The 19,590-nt window shown below is 40.1% G+C and overlaps 1 protein-coding gene across 1 annotated transcript; it reads left to right on the top strand.

The window, feature by feature from the left end:
- The first annotated feature begins 11,128 nt into the window (after window positions 1-11,128).
- On the top strand, window positions 11,129-15,664 carry HMGB3 (high mobility group box 3). The gene is made up of 5 exons (XM_053472446.1): window positions 11,129-11,237; window positions 13,358-13,514; window positions 13,619-13,758; window positions 13,855-14,029; window positions 14,147-15,664. The coding sequence occupies exons 2-5, from the start codon at window positions 13,365-13,367 to the stop codon at window positions 14,288-14,290; spliced, it is 609 nt and encodes a 202-aa protein (XP_053328421.1). The 5' UTR covers window positions 11,129-11,237; window positions 13,358-13,364; the 3' UTR covers window positions 14,291-15,664.
- The last annotated feature ends 3,926 nt before the right edge of the window (window positions 15,665-19,590 follow it).

Below are 19,590 nucleotides of genomic sequence, written 5' to 3'. Positions count from 1 at the left end.
ATGCTGTTTTCTTTCAGGTGCACGTCCATGTATAGTTTGGATTGTTGGGCACTCCTTCGTTTATTGGGCCCAGAACAGAGCAGCAAAAAGGAGCTACGGTGAAAATCTGGGGTTTGATAGCAAATTTGTTAAACTATTTTGGTTAGGTATTAGGGGTTTAAATGTTTGCCAGTTAGAATCTATGTTGTTAGATTATGTTAATATGTTGCCAATGCCAAATGTTATTATTATACACTGTGGGGGAAATGACCTGGGGAAAACAAAATCAATAGAGTTACTGTTGCTGTTTAAGGAGTTAATTATGAACCTTAGACGGTACTTCAAGGATGCTATGCTGGTTTGGTCGGAAATTATTCCAAGGTTGATTTGGACCTCCAGACCTGAGTTTAAGGCTCTGGAAAGAGTGAGAAGAAAATTGAATAGATCGATGGAAAAGTTTATGTTAATGGAAGGATTAATTAGTTTTCGACATGCTGATTTAGAAGGTGGTTGTAAAGGTTTATTTCGAAAGGATGGTGTGCACCTATCAGATATAGGTTGTGACATTTTTAATTTGAACGTGCAAAATATGGTGGAACAGGCCGTGTCTTTTATGGGGTAGGGCCGCAAATGGCATTTATGCATTTGCGGCTGGTGGATGGACTGGTGATATGGTGTCGGCCTTCTGGCTTTTAGGGGCGGATGGCTTTGTATGTATATATATTTATTGGTTTAATTTATTTGGTGCTGAGACTCTGGGTTTGGGCCAAGAGTTTCTTTGAAGTATGTAAGTTGTTGATAAAAGCTAAATAAAAGTACACGGCCTGTTTATTCCACATTGAGAGTGTTTGTCTTTATTTCAAAACAAGTTTGGTTACATCATTTGGTTTACATTATCCCTTACAACTACATGAAGAGCCCTGCCGCCTAAATAGCGCTGGGCAACATGTAGTTGTGGGGATAGGCTTTGGGTTCATACAGAGGTCAGCTATCAAAGTGCAGGGGTTAGCTAGCAAGGATAGGGTGGGGTCAAAAGTTCAAACATCTTCTTTAAAAAAAAAAAAAAAAATATAGCGAAGTTACATAACTGAGAAGCTTCGGGAGGTTGCGCGCGCCGCTTAGGTGTTAACCGCCTTTGCCTCGAGGACGCTTTAGAAGCGTCTCGAGGTGCCTCGCGCCGCGCAAAAGGCGCGAATTGGCACTATAAATAGAGGTGCCTGAGGCGCTAGCGTTCATGCCACAAGGCGAACTGCTAGGCTGTTGTTACTTACCTGTCAAGGTTGGTATACTCGGCTGTGCAGGAGAGCCGCGGGCGAAGAAGATGGAACTGCTGCTTGAGAAAATCCCACCCACCCTCCCAAAAAAAAAAAAAAAAAAAATTATTTGTCGTGTGCTTTTGTTGGGGTAAAAGTTATCCCTTATAGGGATGGACTGGTGATATGGTGTCGGCCTTCTGGCTTTTAGGGGCGGATGGCTTTGTATGTATATATATTTATTGGTTTAATTTATTTGGTGCTGAGACTCTGGGTTTGGGCCAAGAGTTTCTTTGAAGTATGTAAGTTGTTGATAAAAGCTAAATAAAAGTACACGGCCTGTTTATTCCACATTGAGAGTGTTTGTCTTTATTTCAAAACAAGTTTGGTTACATCATTTGGTTTACATTATCCCTTACAACTACATGAGGTACTATTTTAGTGTATCCAAATGCATGTATTTGTGGCTTGCATATATGTTGCTTAAGAGTGGGCATAGAGGAATCTAGAATGTACATTGGACACAAGGCAAAATCATACAGAGTCATGCCAAGCTGGGACTATATATATATATATATATATATATATATATATATATATATATATATATATATATATATATAGATATATATATATATATATATATATATATATATGTATATATATATAGTTCAAGGGGACTCTTTGTTCCAAATCACCTTTGACCCATCATTTGTGGTGGATTAGCCCTAGACCCAACATAAAATATGACATTACATTTGTAAGAAGTGAATAGAAATGGATTGTGACTCACACGTAATTATTCAGTGCTCTGCAGTTGCAAGTTTTTTTTCCACATGATTCTAAATTGTTTTTGGCTTTTGTGTTTTTTTTTGCACAGTAATTTATAAGAGAACATTTCTGTGAAATATGCACACTTTCCAACCGGCGCATGAAGAAAGAAGATATCTAAAGAGGAATTTGTAAACATACATTTCCAAGATTGCATCCATAAAGCATGGCAGACAGGATTGCAATTAGACAACTGGAATATATTGTTTCTCTGCCCCTTGGCTAATTCATTATGGCTGCTGAAGGATGTTTGCTGCATGCTAATTGAAAGCCAGGTTGTTTACTGCCGTAACATCCAATATATAGCACTTGATTTCATGTAGTTTGTGCTCTGTCTCTTGTTCTGCTAACAAAATGAACATCATTACATAGCATCCGAATTCACTTCTTTTTTATGTGTCCTCCTATATTTCATTCCTACCAATTATACACACAAAACGGTGGAACGATATGTGAAGAACACCATGCTGGGCACACTTTTGGGCCTCCACTATGATTTTATTCCGTTTTGAAAAAGGGATCTCCAACGTAATGTAAGGGTCACATAGAGGGACATTTTAAATTTCTCATGACCAAATGCTACTATATGCACCCGTATTCCAAAAATATAAAGATTTGAAATGAGGAAGGATCATCATGGTCTAATATTATTGAGCGTTTGTTAGAAGTGGAGAGGGTATAGGTTGGCAATATTACAGAGATTGTGGAAGGGTCTTTTCTATTCCAGCATGATGTGCCCCAGTGCACAAAGCAAGGTCCAGCAATACATAGTTGGATGAGTTTGGTGTCTTTCCCTGTATGAATTGGATTAAGCATTGAATCAGTAGGTTGTCTACATTCTAGCATATAGCTCATGACTTTCATGGAAGTCAAAGAGCTGTGCCCTAGGTCACACTACCAGCATTTTCATCCCCCCTTTTCTAGTACCAAGACAATACCTGACAAGCTAAATTTGCCAATGCCAAGATAAATAACTGGCATGGAGAGATGACCCTTCTGCCACCAACACAATCCTCATCCTCTATGAACCACAAAATACAGCAACTCCATTAAATATATTGGTTTATTGTAAAAAATGTCTGTGTGGATTTACATTAGCTTTAACTCACAGTGAAATATGAATTAGTATTGATGCTTGATTGTGGCTAATGTAATGTTTTCTTTAAATATATATTTTACTAAAATAACGTTGAATAGTTTACCACTTGCTTTGATTTGAGATGGGGAATATTTATTGACTTGATTTTATATCGCCTTGTCCCAAGAATTCTCAGTGGATGCCCACATGAAAGTCCCAAGAAAACGCCTGATGTTAATATGTAAAAAAAAATAAAATAAAACCAATAATACTATACTATAATAGTACTACACCTATTATTGTTTTTAAATGCATTTGGGTGGGATAAGGGCTTTTAAAGAATGTGCAACAGCTAGCGAGCATTGCCAGGTTTAATCTAATCACATTTGCAGTATTAATGACAGGTCAAATGGTATGAAATGTAACACATAATTAAATTGGAAAACACTCCCAGTGTTCTATAATTAAGTGACCGAACCTGCTAGAGTGAACATGAAAGACTAGTTGGGTCATGAACCTACAAAAAGGTGTCATCCAGTTGCACCTACTTAGTCTGCCACTAGAGGGACTTGTATCTTATTTGTATTGGTAATTATGGATCCTTGTAGCCTGCAAAGGTAGGGATTAGGAATATATTTTAAAAAGGGCCTTCAAATGTCTGATGGCAACTGAAGTACAGTAACTCCATTGACCATTATCCCAAGCAAGGACGATAAGAGTTGTGCACCCGTGGCTTAGAAGAACAGCAGGTGATCAGTGCTATTGAAGGAACATGTTCTTCTGCTTCCTGCCACTAGAACATAAAAAAGAAGGATCACCCAGGTCTCAGCTACACTCATGTTCCTTCACTCTAGGAAGCCGCTAGTAATAATCATATGAGCCACAGACCTTAGGAACAGGATTGGCCCTGACAAACATCTCCAATATCACACAACAAAGTAAGGACTAAGGAAACACCCAACAAATACTATTTAAAAGCACCTATCTGAGCCATGAATATTGAGGATTTTCCTGTACTATATGGCCATATGTTGCTTAGCCTACCACTACAACAAAGTACCCCAGTTTTGGCAATTTCTACCTAATCCTAACATGGTTCTATTGCTTACCAGGGAGCTGAATCGGTGGGACTGCACTGCATTTTAACCCAGAGACTCTTCTGCAATTCAACGCCCTCTCTGGTCACCATTAATGAGGCACCAGAGTGGTAGGTAGGGTGCATAACCCTAAGGTCTGGTCAGAACCAGCTAATACACACAAAAATACAAGAATTGTTGTTAGGATTAGATAGGAATTGGCTAAGCAAAATATGGCCATACATTGTGACGGAATCCCCAATATTTATGCCTCATATAGGCATAGTATTTTCTATGTGTGTGCTGATCTCTTGCTTTCTTGTGTGTACATGCTGGTACTTTCTGATCCGGAATCAGAATTTATATGATTTTTTGGGTGTGCTTCCCTTCTTGTATTTCTCTCCATCATCACAAATTAGTTTTCAACAACTTTGGGAATGTACATTTTTTTTTTTTTTACAATCTTCTTCATGCAGATGTTAAACAAGTATAAATGTAATTGTCTCCAGCAGGGATTATTCAATATATTATCTAAAATACAAAAAATAAGAGGAAATATTCCTAACGTATAAAATTCATGAAAAATAAATATTGTTTTATATAAAAGAGTAACTTCCAGCTAACATTTAGTAATCAAAGCACATTCTAAATTATAGTTTATACCTGAATATGTATCATTCCCGCTACTGTCTGCACATAATACGTATTCTTCTACCTAGTCTTTGACTTTTGCAAGTGCCAAAGCGTTAATTGTCAACCATTCATTTGCAACTGAATATGTTGTTGTGGTTCATTATCAGAATCATCTAGCCTTTACCTTTAACAATAGGACAAGCCTTGCTTGCCCTATGCTGAATATTCATAGTGGATATTTTAGAAATGAATAGTGAATTCCGAAACATAATTATTTGCTATTTACGGCAGTGTTTTGGGGATTTTCTGTATTCTTATTTCCGTATGTGAAAAAAGAAAAAAACTGCTGGGTGTTATTTGGGAATTGTGTCATCTTAAAACCCTTATGGGTGAAACCTTCACTTATCTTTAGTGTCTGCAGAAAGCAAAAATTCTGTGTGCTTTCCATGCTCCCCATTAAAGCAACCCTTCAACAAAGAAATTGTGTCATTAAAGAAAATATTCAACGATTTATATTTTATATTACCTCTCTATACTTAGAAAGTTCTTCAATGTTCAATCCTTCACACTGTCACTTTAAACAAGAGGTACATACTGACAATTTGGTAAAATTGCATTACTATGGAAAGCCCATGTTCCGTTGTATATTATGTCCCTAACGGCCCCTCGTAATATAGCTTAGTGGTCCAAGATGAGATGGAGTATTTAGTTGAAATTACCGTATTTGCTCAATTATTAGATGATCCTGATTATAAGACAATCCCTCAAAAATTAAATATTAATTTAGAAAAAAAATAAAAAGCCTGAAAGACTACCCTATAAGAAAAAAGTTTTACTAGTAAATATTAATTCATATGTAAACAATTTTTTCATATTTAATAAAAACTGATTGAGAAAAATGAATTTTTTGTTTTTATTTCCTTTTAGTTGCCAACCTGTACCCCTGTTATGCACATCTGCCCCCCGGCTTGCTACTCTGCCCCCCAGATATGCCTTACACCCCCCTATATGCCACTCTGCCCACCTGATATGCCTTATTCCCCCTATATGCCCCCCCCGACTTACCGATGCATCCCTTGACTTGTCCCCCATGCTCCAGACTCCCTGGTGTCAAGTGGGGGCAGCCTTCCCTTGCAGGACACGGCTAGGACTGCACACTGACATCGGTGGCGGTCCCACTGACGTTGGGGGAGTTCCCGCTGATGTCAGTGGGCGGTCCCACTGACGTCGGGGGGAAACACCCCCATGTAAAGGAAAAAATGGGCGGGGAACGGGGCTTGTCAGGACCCCGCTCCCGGTCTTGACCCGGAGAACCGGAGGAGCAGCACTCACCCGGCAATCTCCCAGGTATGCTCTGTCACAGAAGCCCCAGTGTCGGGTAGCAGCTGAGGTTGTTTGCACGCATTGCGCAGACTTTACCAGCTGCCAGAGAGGAGGATCCAGGACTTCTGTAGTGCTGCGGATCCCCCTCTCTGGCAGCCGGTGAACGTCTGTGCAATGACAACCTCCGCTGCTGCCGGTACTTCTATGATGGAGCACCAGAAGGTCATGTGACGCTGGCGCTTCCTCATAGAAGCATTTGCTTTAAAAAAAAATCTCTTATAACGAAGCAAATACGGTAATACCTTTTTTTGAGGCAACATAGAAAATATGACTCTACTTTCTCTGTCTATGAGAATAGGTAGTAAGCCCTAACCAGGGCCGGCCGAAGACTTAACGCCGCCTGGGGCGAAGTTTAAAACGCCGCCCCCCTTACCTTTAAACAGTCCTGCGGCGAGTCTCCCTGCTCTGCCACGGTGCCGGCTTGTAATGCTGAGCGCCGGAAATTGACGTCACTTCCGGCGCTCTGCATTACAAGCCGGCACCGGGACCGAACAGGGAGACTCGCCGCAGAGGAGAGAGAGAGAGGGGCGCCGAGCGGGTAAGCGAAAACCACTCGGTGCCCCTCTCTCTCTCCTCCGCTTCAAAAAAAAGCGCTTGGGGCGGCAAAGTGCCGCCCCTTCTAAAGTGCCGCCTGGGGCAATTGCCCCAGTCTGCCCCATTATAGGGCCGGCCCTGGCCCTAACATATAAGATTCTTAAGAACTAGTTAGAGGCCCCATGAATATCTGTCTATCTATCTATCTATCTATCTATCTATCTATCTATCTATCTATCCATCTAATGTATATACACACATATATGCCATCAGGCACACTGGCCAAACGCCTGGTGGGACGGTGGCCACCAGCACCACACACTCACTCGAGCTTCAGCCTGAGGCTAGCAGCTGTCCAGCCGTCAGTCTATCCAGCCGTCAGCCTAGGACATATTATTATATATTATATAATATATTTTATAACACCTATTCTTTGGGAAGGTGTTAATATTCTTATTGGGCTTCTTAGCCTGTTCGATTGCTGTATTTTCCTAATTGTAAGTCCTTGTATGCTGTATATATATATATATATATATATTTATTATATATTTATTATATATATATATAATTCTTGATGTTGACATTATATTTGATATAGCTTAAATATTACGCATAAGAGCCTGGAAAACAGCATTTATTTAAATCAGTGGTTTCCATCCACAGCAGCGCCTTGAAAGACATGCTGGCTCACACCTGACAGGGTTGTCGTACTGAATTCTGTTCAGGCAATGCTAAGCAGCTGTTGTATGTCCCAAATCAAAGTGGCTTCTGAGAAGGTGAGCAGATAGATTCTGTCACCAGAAGCGTTCTCTGCCTCCTTAGATTTAAGGAGGCTGATTATCTTATTTCAAGAGAGTAAAATGTCACCTCTCAACCTAGTGGTATACAACAAGTACCGGTAGATCTAAATCACATCCATTCTTTTTTGCTTGGATGGAAGCTAAAATAAATTTAGAAGTTCTAACAAAGAGCTGAGCAAGCTGTCTTTCTGTATATGAGAATTATTACATCAGATAAATCTTGGCTACAGGAATTAAAAAAAAAAACACTAGTGAACAAACCAGGAGACATTTTTTTCAGTTGAGAAAAGACAACTTGGAATACAACCAATAATTCTAATGGCGAGACCTGAGTAATGAAAAATAAATATAATTTTACAGTATATATATATCAATAATCATATATACAAGTGTCCTCTTGAGACAGAGATTTGTCTTTTGAAGTCTTCTGTACTTTTAACAAGTCTTCTGGATTTTTTTTTACTTTAAATAAATGCATAATTAGAAAATATTTTGTTGTGCCTGGTACAGCACTAATATTTTTCTTCATTCACTCACTAGCATATTTTTTCATTGCTTTTTAGCCATAAAAACCCCTAAAAGATCCGGTTCTCCTGTAGGCCGGAGAATGAAGGAGGAGGAGTACGGCTGAAGAAGAGGAAGCTTGAGGTTCTGGTTTCCACCGCGGCCCTAATACTTTGGATCATCATCACAACCTTTCCATGATGAGTGGAAGAACAAGATACCTTAGGCTTCTAGAAAGCAAAACTGCAATGATATGTATCTCAGTCCTGCAAGACTTTCATCAAAAGCAACCCAGTCCCGTACCTGAGGACCCTACAGGACACAGAAATCAAGTCTCTGAAATGATGGAACTGTTCTTTACTTTTTTACAAGTCTTTATGTTAAATGTAACATCCTGGCTCATCTTCCATTTTGTCTGCAGAGATTCTTGCTGCCACCTCGAATCTACCACATAGTTTACCATCTAGAGACAAACTTCAGAATCTGATTAATCTGATAAAAGAGTTATCTCCCCAACAGGCCCTTTCAGCAAATAGGCATCTTTCTCTTCTGTTAATGCTGCCGATGTCCCCCAAGACCCCCCAAGAGCTGTAGCCTAGTCTGGAAGTAGAGGCACAATGGAGGTTGTGCTGTAATGAAGATCTGTATGCTTCATTTTGTTTTGTACCACAGCATGATGAAGAGAGACCCCAAGCTTGATGAAGGAAGCCGGTATAATGGATCCAATAGATAGTGCTACCATAAGCAGGGTCCTCCCAGTGTTTGCATTTACAAAGACAGAACAAATGGGATTTCCTGCCCCCCCCCAGGTCTTTTCACAACATTGAGTATAACAACACAGGTTTTCTAAGGTGTCATTTTTTTTCAAGGGGAATTTAATAATGGTATCAATTTTTTTAAAAAAAAGGTTTTAAAAAGATTTTCTGTTTTGTTATGTTTTCACAAAATACACATGTTTAGCATCTGTTATCTGTTTTGTAGTAAATAGTAGAATATATCAACCTTAAAGGGACACTCCAGTGTCTCATATAGCTCAAACAACTAAGAAGTCTGCCCTTTTGCGTGGGGGCAATTCTAGGCCAAACCCATCTCTTGCAAGCAAAACTATGAACCTTGCCAAATGCTTGCAAGGGGAAAATGTTCATTTAAAAGGGACCCTCTTACTAATTACAGTGAGTGGGGAAAGGTGCTTCATTAGCATTGCCATAAAGATTCAACGTAGGGTGGTGTGACTGAAATATCATGACTGCTTCCAATGGCGGCCTCCAGAGCTGCAGACAAAGAAAGCAGAGGAATGTGCAACAAAACCTAGTTATTTTCAGTACTTGCTTAAATTACTGTATACAACACTGTTCATAAAAGAGGACTATTCACTAAATGGATAGTTCACAGGAGACGCGGTTTCAAGTCCGTGTTTTGACTATACATTATGAAGGTCCAACCCCAGTGAGCTTTTGTTGCAGGAACAGGCTGGCCTTTTATAATGTATATTTATACTTGCCCTTGCTGGCCCTTCATAATCAATATTGAGGGTGTTGAAACCACAACCCTCCTGCCAACTCTCCTTTTAGTAAATAAACCCATTGAAGCTTGTATTCATGAGACTTCCCCAATAAGAACTGAGTGAGGTGCTGTATTGACTCAATTGAATAGATGTCTATCGCTCATAAACACTCCCATGCCAAAACTCTTAACAGCAACACAATCACTTTTTGCAGTACAGATTCCATTGGGTTGACCCTTCATAATGTATAATGAAATCACTAAGTTGAAAACATAGGTTGCTTGAAAATTTGCAGTTGCACACATACAAATTTTCCACCCGACTTAACAAGCCCGACTTTGACTTGACTTCCATCACCTTTGGCACCTCAGTGAATGTTTAAAAATCATATTCCCAGGTTTAAGAAACATCATTACTGGCTGGAAAATACTTTATCATCCTCTAGTGCCACAAGTGATGCAGTCTCCTATGGGGTGCTACATACTTTGTTAATGGTCCATCTGTGGAATACGGTAATGTCACTGACGTCGGTGAACTCTCATAAAGACCAGAGTCCAATAAAAAATATCCGTTTTTCTTTTGATCAGGAGCATACAGTAATATGAAATCTATCTACCTATGTACAGACATGAACTTGCCATATGGCTTGACACTAAGTGGGAGACTCGGATGAGAGGATTATCAAAGAACATTTTAGCTTTTAAAGTCTTGAGGTATTCTTAGTCTAATTTGTTTTCATAGTGAGCACCCATCATGGTCACGGTTGTGAGTAGCTCACAATGCAGCAGAAACAAGCCATATTCAGTGCACATTCATTTTTTGGGTCAAGAGGACTTGATCAAAGGTTATTGGTCACGGGCACTAAGGGACAGTTTTTGTTTTAAACGCAAAGATGGGACAAATTGTACCTGATTGTAGATGAGTTGTTACCCACATGAACACCATTGGCATTCTTTACCTCATGTCTCAGTTGGTCTGTCTGTCAGTTATAGTTTTGAATGTATGTACTGCGAGAAGTGCTGTGTAAACTGTTGGCGCTATATAAATAAAATATAATATTAATAACAATAGCCCAGATCCACTATTGTCCAAAAATCTAAATGCACTCCAGCCTGACAAAACACTAAAAACAAACAGGCACGCTGTAGAATGATAAATAAATATAGTGCTATGTATACACAACTGAGTAATTCACGAAGGCTTTGTATATATATATATATATATATATATATATATATATATATATATATATATATATATGTATATATATATATATATATATATATATGTATATATATATATATATATATATATATATATATATATGTACCGTATATAGCTCCTACCGAAGAGCTATATGCATGCATTTCTATATACCCATTGTATGTTGATGCGTTGTTTTGACTCTACAACTTCTTTCATTTCCCCCAGGCGGGTGTTCTTTTTGAATGAATGACGTTTCTGCTTACTGTACCAATCACAAGCAAAAAGCGCGATTAATATTCATGAGACCCATACCCAATGACCGGGCTGGGAGGTTGTTTTAAACGGGAGTGTGTTCCAGCCAATCAGAGTCGCTCTCGTAGTAAGCTAGCGCGAGGTTGCGAGCCAGGCTTAGTTGTGAGCGGCGTGCGCAGGGCTCCACACTAGCGAACAATACAGGTAGGTCCAGCATCCTCTCTGTGGCTCTCCTGCGCCCCAAACTTTCCGTGCCTTCTCACCTGCCTAACATCACACCTTCCCCCTCCATCACCTCCGCCGCCGCACCTTCTGGGTCACCTTCCTCCTTTTCCTAACTTTTAACCCTCTTCTTGCCGTTTTCTGTCTTGCCTTAATTATCTATGATTATTTTTACCGTATCGTCACTTGTTATATTGTGTGTGTATTTTTTGTTATGATTATATATTTTTATTTCCCGTTTAAATATTGTATATATGGATGGGGAAATGTGTTAAAAATTAACCTTTGCCCTGCCAAGGGTGCTGGCAATGCGGTGGCAAAACAAAGACCTACCAACCCCCATGCCAGGGATCTCTTCTTTTTTGTGCCCTTTAATCTTTTTATTTCTTGGCTATTGTATTTGCGATGCTTTTGTTGGAAATTGTGGTGAATGCATCTTCTGTTAATGTGTTTCTAATTGTATTTTGGCCGTTTGGGGTTAAATTGAGCGGCGTCCCATTGGCACCCATTGTTGGGTGCTAGCTGGCACCCCTGGCTGGGTGCTGGGTGGCTGCATTGCAATGTCTCTGCATTAACATGGCTGTCCCTGTCATCCTCTGCCTTGTTGTTTCCCTGTCTTGAGAGGAAGACGACGGTGGGAGGGAGGAGGGGGGAGAGGTCACCCTTCTATCCCCACCAAAGCCCCTCTAATTGCCCCGTTTCTGCCCTTTGCTGGCACACCGATGCCCCTCACGATAGGCTTTACCCCCTCTCTCTGCAGCTTTGCCCTGTGACTCCCTTCAATAACATGACTGCTGGAGACAGCGGAGAACTCGGCTCCCTCGCTCTTTAACCTGTCCCCTTTCCCCGTGGCATTATTCCAGCTGCCCCAAAACTACCCCGGCGACTTGCCCTACCCCAGCTCTCTCCAGTCGTGCCGGTTTGGGGCTTGTTTTCTCCCCGGTATTGGCGTTTTTGTACTTTTTAAACCCCCTCCCCCCCGTCCTCCTCCGCCGCCTCTATTCCTGTAATGGCTGAACACGGCTCTTTTGTTATACATGGGATTGCGCTAAGCCTCAGCGAGGTGGGAAGGGGGCACCCGACTAAACCCGCTCCCTCGCCTCTCCCGTGTACCCCGCGGGTATAAAACCCCCAGATTCGGATAGAGGAGAGTCAGCCCTTCTCAACCGTGCCATTTGTGAGGTGATCCCGTGTTTGCGAGCGGAGATAACCGAGTCTGTTTGCGGGCGGAGGCAGTGCAGTGTGTGTGTATAGCCCTTTCGCTGCTGCCTATGCATAGAGAGAGAAGCCATTTTAGTGAATGGAGAACCCATTGCAAAGAACAGCCAGGCTTCTCTATATACTCCATAGCAAGGCTATATACTGGCACAGTAGCCGTACGGGACCGGCAAATAATACCGAATCACCCCTTATCGCTTCTCCCCACATTAAAATACCCCACTAGGGCTCTAGAGGGCTACATTTTAGGGGGACTTTCTTTCATGAGGAAGCATTTCACAAAATGGAAGATGAATTATTGGTGTCTTGGTGACCTGTCGTCTTTCTCTCCCGGTGCAGCCCTATGCAGTGACTGGGGCTGTGTCTCGCTCCACCGGCCCTTCTGCCCGCCCGCAGCCCGGCACCGGGGCGCACTCGGGGCACATTTTACACCGCTCTAGTTTATTTATTTTAATTTATTTATACTAATCATGACCTTGGGTGTGGAGTGTGGGGGAAGATGGCGGGGCACATGAGGGGAACCCCCTTTTTTTTTTATTACCACAATATTTAAAGAATCGAAGCATTTATATAATAAAAACATATGTAAACATTTTTTATCAAATTTTTTTTTTTTTTAATTTTTTTTTTTTTTTTGTGGTGTGCTTGAAACTAGTTTATCTGACTTTTTACCATAGTTCTGGGTACAGCTGTTTAGTTTGAAGGGCCATTTGTTTCAGGACATAGGCTAAACTTGACACTGGACCAAATGTGTGTGGTGTGTGTGTGTGTGTGTGTGTGTGTATTTATTTTTTTTTTTTTGTTGTTTCTCTTCTGAGGCCATATTAATCTCCCCTTTTTAACCTGATGTTACATCATATATATTTTTTTAAATTATTTTCTAGAATCAATATGGCTAAAGGTGACCCGAAGAAGCCAAAAGGCAAGATGTCTGCCTATGCCTATTTTGTGCAGACATGTCGGGAGGAGCACAAAAAGAAGAACCCTGAAATCCCAGTCAACTTTGCTGAGTTCTCCAAGAAATGTTCTGAGAGATGGAAGGTAATTTCTTCCTCACCAATTTTCTTGGTTTGTTTTTTTTTCTTTTTGTTTGTTTGTTTGACTAGGTTTCTATTTTGGTTAACTTATTTCCTGGTCTTCATTAGATAATGTCAGTCAAAGAGAAGTCCAAGTTTGATGATCTGGCAAAAGCAGACAAAGTGAGATATGACCGAGAAATGAAAGATTATGGACCAGTCAAGGGAGGCAAGAAGAAGAAGGACCCCAACGCTCCCAAGAGGCCACCGTGAGTACTGCACAACCCAACCCTCTGCCTTACCCATTTCTTTTAATGTGTATTGGGATTCCATAACTGAGCTGGTCTTGTTTTATGTTCTTGTAGATCTGGCTTCTTTCTATTTTGCTCTGAATTCCGTCCTAAAATCAAATCCACAAATCCTGGCATTTCCATTGGTGATGTAGCAAAGAAACTGGGGGAAATGTGGAATAATTTGAGCGATGGTGAGAAACAACCCTACAACAACAAGGCAGCGAAACTGAAGGAAAAATATGAAAAGGTAACTTATTATTGCCTCCCTTGACCCCCAAGTATCTTATAAAGTACAACCTTCCTGTGGCTGAGCGATTTGAGACCATATTCTTATAATTTATTTTTTTTCCCCGACCCTAACAAGGATGTTGCCGACTACAAATCCAAAGGAAAGGTTGACTGCCCAAAAGCAGCTCCTAAAGTTGCTCGGAAAAAGGTAGAAGAAGATGATGACGACGACGATGAAGATGATGAAGAGGAGGAAGATGAGGATGATGATGACGAATAGAAATGTATATTTTCTCCATGTGAATACCATAGAGTAGGGGAACCACCGTCTGCCATCTTTCATGATGGTCAACTTCCCTCATTAGGTTTAATTGCAAAATTGGGTTCTGATATCATAGTTTCAAAAAAAAAAGAGAGGCTCTTGGCGTTGTAACTGGTTTACATTAAGTAGCAGTGTGGTAAACAGAGCATCTGAAACTGTATCAAAGTTGTACATATTTCCAAACATTTTTAAAAATGAAAAAGCGCTCTAGTGTTCTCCTCACTCTGTGCACTTTGCTGTTGATGTAAACAAAGCATTTAAAAATGTTTCGAGCATTTTCTTTCTTACTTTTTTTTTTTTTTTAATTTAAGGTATTACGAAATGGTTCTTGATTAGAAAATCCTGGGTAATAAACTGTACATATCTAATCTGTAAACTAGACAAATACCTATGGTGCATTTTTATTTTCTCGTTTTTTTTGAAGCTGTTGGTACCTCGGGGTTCTAAAACGTCCCTGGATTATTAACGCCATCTTTTGGGGTTCGCCTTTTGGCCCAAAGCATGCACACAGAGATCGATTTACACTACGTTGGGCGTCCATTTAGCTTAAAGTTGTCTTTTCTGTATATAGTGAATTAGCACTCTGCCATTAGATGTTGGAAGGGGTTCAGCTGGCATGAGAAATGTATGGATTTTTTGTTTTCTTTTTGTTTTTTAATAGTTCAGTGCAGTAGTTTTTAAACTAAGAATGTAGGCACGTCTTCTCTGAATAAAGTGGAGGAAGAGTACAGGATTTGGGGATTCAGAAACATTCTGTACTTTAGGTTTTTTTTTTTGTTTTTTTTCTGTTTAGAAATGTTTTTTTTGAAGCAAAATAAAACAGTATTACATTTTTAAGACTGTTATTGGCAAAGTTCTGAGTTCATTTAACAGTGGAATCGTCTTATTGTACCGATGTTGCTGCTTTCTGGGTCTGTTGTATAAAGTGTGTTATGCCTGTATGGCATTGGTAGTTGCTGGATTTAAACTTGGTTGATTCCCCCGCAGTTAGTTTTTACAGTTGTGAAATGCCCAATAACTTTGAATAAATGGTTACTGTGCCTTACACTTTTCCCATTAAAGTGTATTAATGGAATGAGACTCCTAGTCTATTTAAAATAAGAAACCATTTTGTCATGTCTAAAAATAAAACTGAATTGGTAAGTTTTGCCATAATTTCTTCGCAGAAAACAATCGCTTGAAAGTTGCATTTTATCAACAATCTCTTTTGTGGCTCATTCTACAGATGTCATTGGTCCGGTTTTTCAGACTTTATGGAATTGTTTCAGTATACATGTGATTCTTTTCATAGTTTAAATATGACATATTAAAGAAACTTTAACTCCAGGTAAAGCTTTGTCATGGAAAAGTCTTTATTTACGCCTACAGTGTGTCCATTTCATACGCCATAAGGAAACCTACACACACACACGACTGAGAACCTTTATATTTTCGTTTTACAAAACCCTGCATGTTAACTGTTTTATAGCTTTTATCTTGGCCTAGATCTACTAAACAAACACCCTGACTCATATTGCCTAGGAATAAACTATTCAAGGGCTTAGTCTGAATCACCCGGCCTGACTAATGAAAGTCTACTGAGGATCGGACTTGGCAGTGCCATAAAAAACATGCCCAGTGTGGTCTTTTTGAGCAGAGAACGGTTCCCAAAATATCGCAGGACTGGTAGGAATATTAGCTGCCAGGTGTGTGAATTTTTATTTTTGAGAAAATCTGGTTTTTGCCAATGCTCGCATAATAATAGTGCATGTATCTCGTGCTATATAAACTTTATACAGTGTGTATGTGTGTGTATATATATATATATATATATATATATATATATATATATATATATAGTGTAATGGAACACATGACTATTACACCAACAGGAAGTCTTGACATTGCGTTCTAAATACATAGACATACCAAGACATTTTGGACAATGCTACACTTCCAATTTTGTGGGAACAGTTTGGGGATGACCCTTTCCTATTCCAGTGTGACAAAGCAAGCTCCATAAAGACATGGTTGGATGAGTTTGATGTGGAAGTACTTGTCTGGCCGCACAGAGCCCTGGCCTCAACCCCGTCGAACATCTTTGGGATCAACTGTAATGGAGGTTGTGAGCCAGGTTTATTTTATTTTATTTTTTTTGCTGGATGAATGGGCAGCAATTCCCACAAACACTCCATATTTCTCCAAAGGGGGGACCAACTACATATTGTCTGTATTTACAATGCAATGTCATGAAAGTCCCAATTGGTGTAATGGTCAGCTGTCCCAATACTCTTGCCCCTATAGTGTATTTTAATCCATAACTCACCCTGGGCCAAATAATTCTAATGGTGTGTTCAACTAAAATAGAAAACTATAATCACCTTGTCCATTGAATAAAGTGGCCCTAATTAATTGGATTTTACTTAAGTACTAAACATACATTTATAGACCAGGCCAGATCCAGAACACAAACATCAGCAGCATAAATACATTCATACAGAGATAGCATTTGTGTACTGTCATTAACAAAACAGTACACCTGAAAGAGACAGTCACACACAATATAATGGTAAAAAAGGGGAGCTGTTTGTAGAAACAGCAGCCTTTCAGCTTTAATAAAACATGTGGAAGGGGGTATGACAGACCTACAAAGGCTGGGGTGATCAGGTGAACGAGGACTGGGGATTAACCAAAAAAAGAAAAGATGGAGTAGTCTCTAAGCAAGCCTGTGACGTTCTCAGTGATTGAAATGTTCCCTACACACGGTTAGGTTCCTAGCAAACCGCAACTGACTTGTGGCATCCTATGGCAGTGCCATGCTTAAAGTCACAGAGCTTTTCACTACGACCCATTCTACTGCTGATGTTTGTCTATGGAGATCACTGCCTATGTCAGGGGTGTCCAATCTGCGGCCCTCCAGCTGCTACAGGACTACATCTCCCATAACGCTCTTTCAGCTAAGGGCCTGGCTGATGAGTATGGGAGATGTAGTCCTGCAGCAGCCCAAGGGCCACAGGTTGGACATCCCTGGCCTATGTACTTGATTTAATCCGCCTGATGGATGTGGCTACAACGCTGAAACTGAATAATCAGGAGAGGTGTCCACATACTCATGGTCATATTGCATTTGAAAAGAAACAATAGGAGGAATTCCGTGCCGGAGATAAATCCATCACAAGAAATTGAGTAGAAACTCTTGCATAGACTATAATGAAATAATAAATACTTGACTAGATTCATTAACTGACAAAAACGCATTTTATCAAAAAACTTTTGGTGGGATACTGTAACAAACATAATAAATGTATGTATTAATTAATGTAATACTCATTTCAAGATTTGTTTATGCGATTACCCACAGCTTGTGTTACAGTTGTATGGGATCACAATCATCCCTTCTGGTTAATGTTTGGATAATAAACATCGTCATTTTGGTACTTTGGAAAATTATGCTTACTCTATTTAATCTGAGAAGACGCATTAAGCAAATGCTGTGAAACAAGAAAAAAAAATCATATGGTGGATAATGCTTCGATGAATTGGGCCTTTAATAATTTACACTGCCAGCCTAATACTTGGAATACAAATTATCTCACCCATATGTTGTGCTGACAAACATTAAATGGCATAATCAAAGCCGCAATACAACAAAACAACACATGAAATCCCTCTATAGGCTTTTGGATGAATTTATATGGTCCAATTCCAGCTTCACAGACAGCCTATTCTACTGCGTTAGTTGTATTCTTGTTTAGCGTGACCAAAACAATGGAACTTGGAAATTGCTATATTAAAAGGGGCAATTGCAATCAATTACAAATAACAAACACTTGCTTCTTTCCCCAGTAGCTACTTATAGATTTGAGTAACGCAGCGCTGCATGGTTCTCTGCACCCGTACCCATAAAACTGTGCACATACTTATTTGCTCCCACTGATGGCGGGGGAACCTTATTTTAAACTCAACTGAAGGCGAAAAGCAACGATATAGAAGTACAGCAATGTAAAGCACTCTGCTGGTATCCAAAAGAATCCCACTTACAAGTCATGGAAGAAATAAGGCATTTAAGAGCACCATGTACTCCTATGGAAAAATTCATCAGGACAACTCCCAGCTCCTCGCCACCATTCAGCATAGTCCTGCCGCTGCTACCCTCTAATGTGTACTGGTATGAAAGGAGATATCCTGTTGTTGATGAACATGCTCTTTTCCTGCTATATTACACATATACCGTAATATGTAAAAAATACATTAGTTCCACAAGTGGACAAGCTTGCATGGGAGTGAGTTCTTATTAACATCACTTTATAGCCTCACATCCCCCTAAGGCATATAGTCTATCCATGGATATGTTATTTACATACCTGAGAACCTGGAGTCATGAGGGAAGTACCTTCAATCTCTTGAGGTGGGGAATAGTGTTTGATCATATCCACTCCCTGCCTCCTTAAAGACTAGATCACATTAAGGGCAGTCCCAATTTTTGTGGGTGGAGGGATCATGGGTCATGGGTGGGGAGATCCTCTGATCCACAGAGCTATAAAATCTATGAGGTCTATGGTGTTGCTACACAGAACTCCACTGCAGCTCCAATGTGGTGTTCTGTGGACGCTCTGCAGCTGAGCGCCATGACGTGGGTAGGTGTATATGCGCTGCTGCACATTACGTTTTTATGATCCCATAGTGTGCAGCTGGTCGCATGCTGCAGCACCCAATCTGCCACTCCAGAATTTGATCAGTTTGCCATATGGCTGGTCCAGGCCTGGTGGGTGGTCATGTCTCTGACACCCACATACTCCTGCTTCTGGCCTTTTCCATTCCTGTCTCCAGCCCTGTCCCACCTTCAGCCCCTTCCAGGCAGTGAACAGGTATAGGAATATAGCTCACCTTTTTTCTAAAAAAAAAAAAAAAAAAAAATAGTAAAACATTTCATATATTTATTTCTGAAATTACCTGTTGCATGCAAACATACTTAAAATTACAATAATGCCCACCCTGCTTTACCAAGGCTGTCAAAGGTAACCTTTCAGGTAGAGCACCCTAGTCCCAACTTAACTACTGCCCGGTTTCCCCAGGCCATCTATAAATAAAATCAGGTTAATGTCATGTCTTATATTACAATATGTAAAGATGTTTTCCTTCCAAATAAGTGTTTAGCCGGCATGGCCATTTACGTTCCGCTTTAAAGATTTTATTTGCACCTCTTTGTGCCCAACATCAAAATTCATTCAATGCTCTGCCATAAACTACTTAACAATTGCTTCTATTTGTATGTGCGC

This window comes from Spea bombifrons, chromosome 8 (genome assembly GCF_027358695.1).
Source record: "Spea bombifrons isolate aSpeBom1 chromosome 8, aSpeBom1.2.pri, whole genome shotgun sequence".
NCBI classification, from domain to species: domain Eukaryota; kingdom Metazoa; phylum Chordata; class Amphibia; order Anura; family Pelobatidae; genus Spea; species Spea bombifrons.
This window is presented reverse-complemented; position numbering and strand designations above follow the sequence as displayed.

Excerpts from the sequence above, each read along its gene's own strand:
- HMGB3 (XM_053472446.1), top strand. The coding sequence starts at position 13,365 with ATGGCTAAAGGTGACCCGAAGAAGCCAAAAGGCAAGATGTCTGCCTAT. Across the intron at positions 13,515-13,618 it reads AATGTTCTGAGAGATGGAAG|ATAATGTCAGTCAAAGAGAA; the intron begins GTAATTTCTTCC and ends GGTCTTCATTAG. Across the intron at positions 14,030-14,146 it reads TGAAGGAAAAATATGAAAAG|GATGTTGCCGACTACAAATC; the intron begins GTAACTTATTAT and ends GACCCTAACAAG.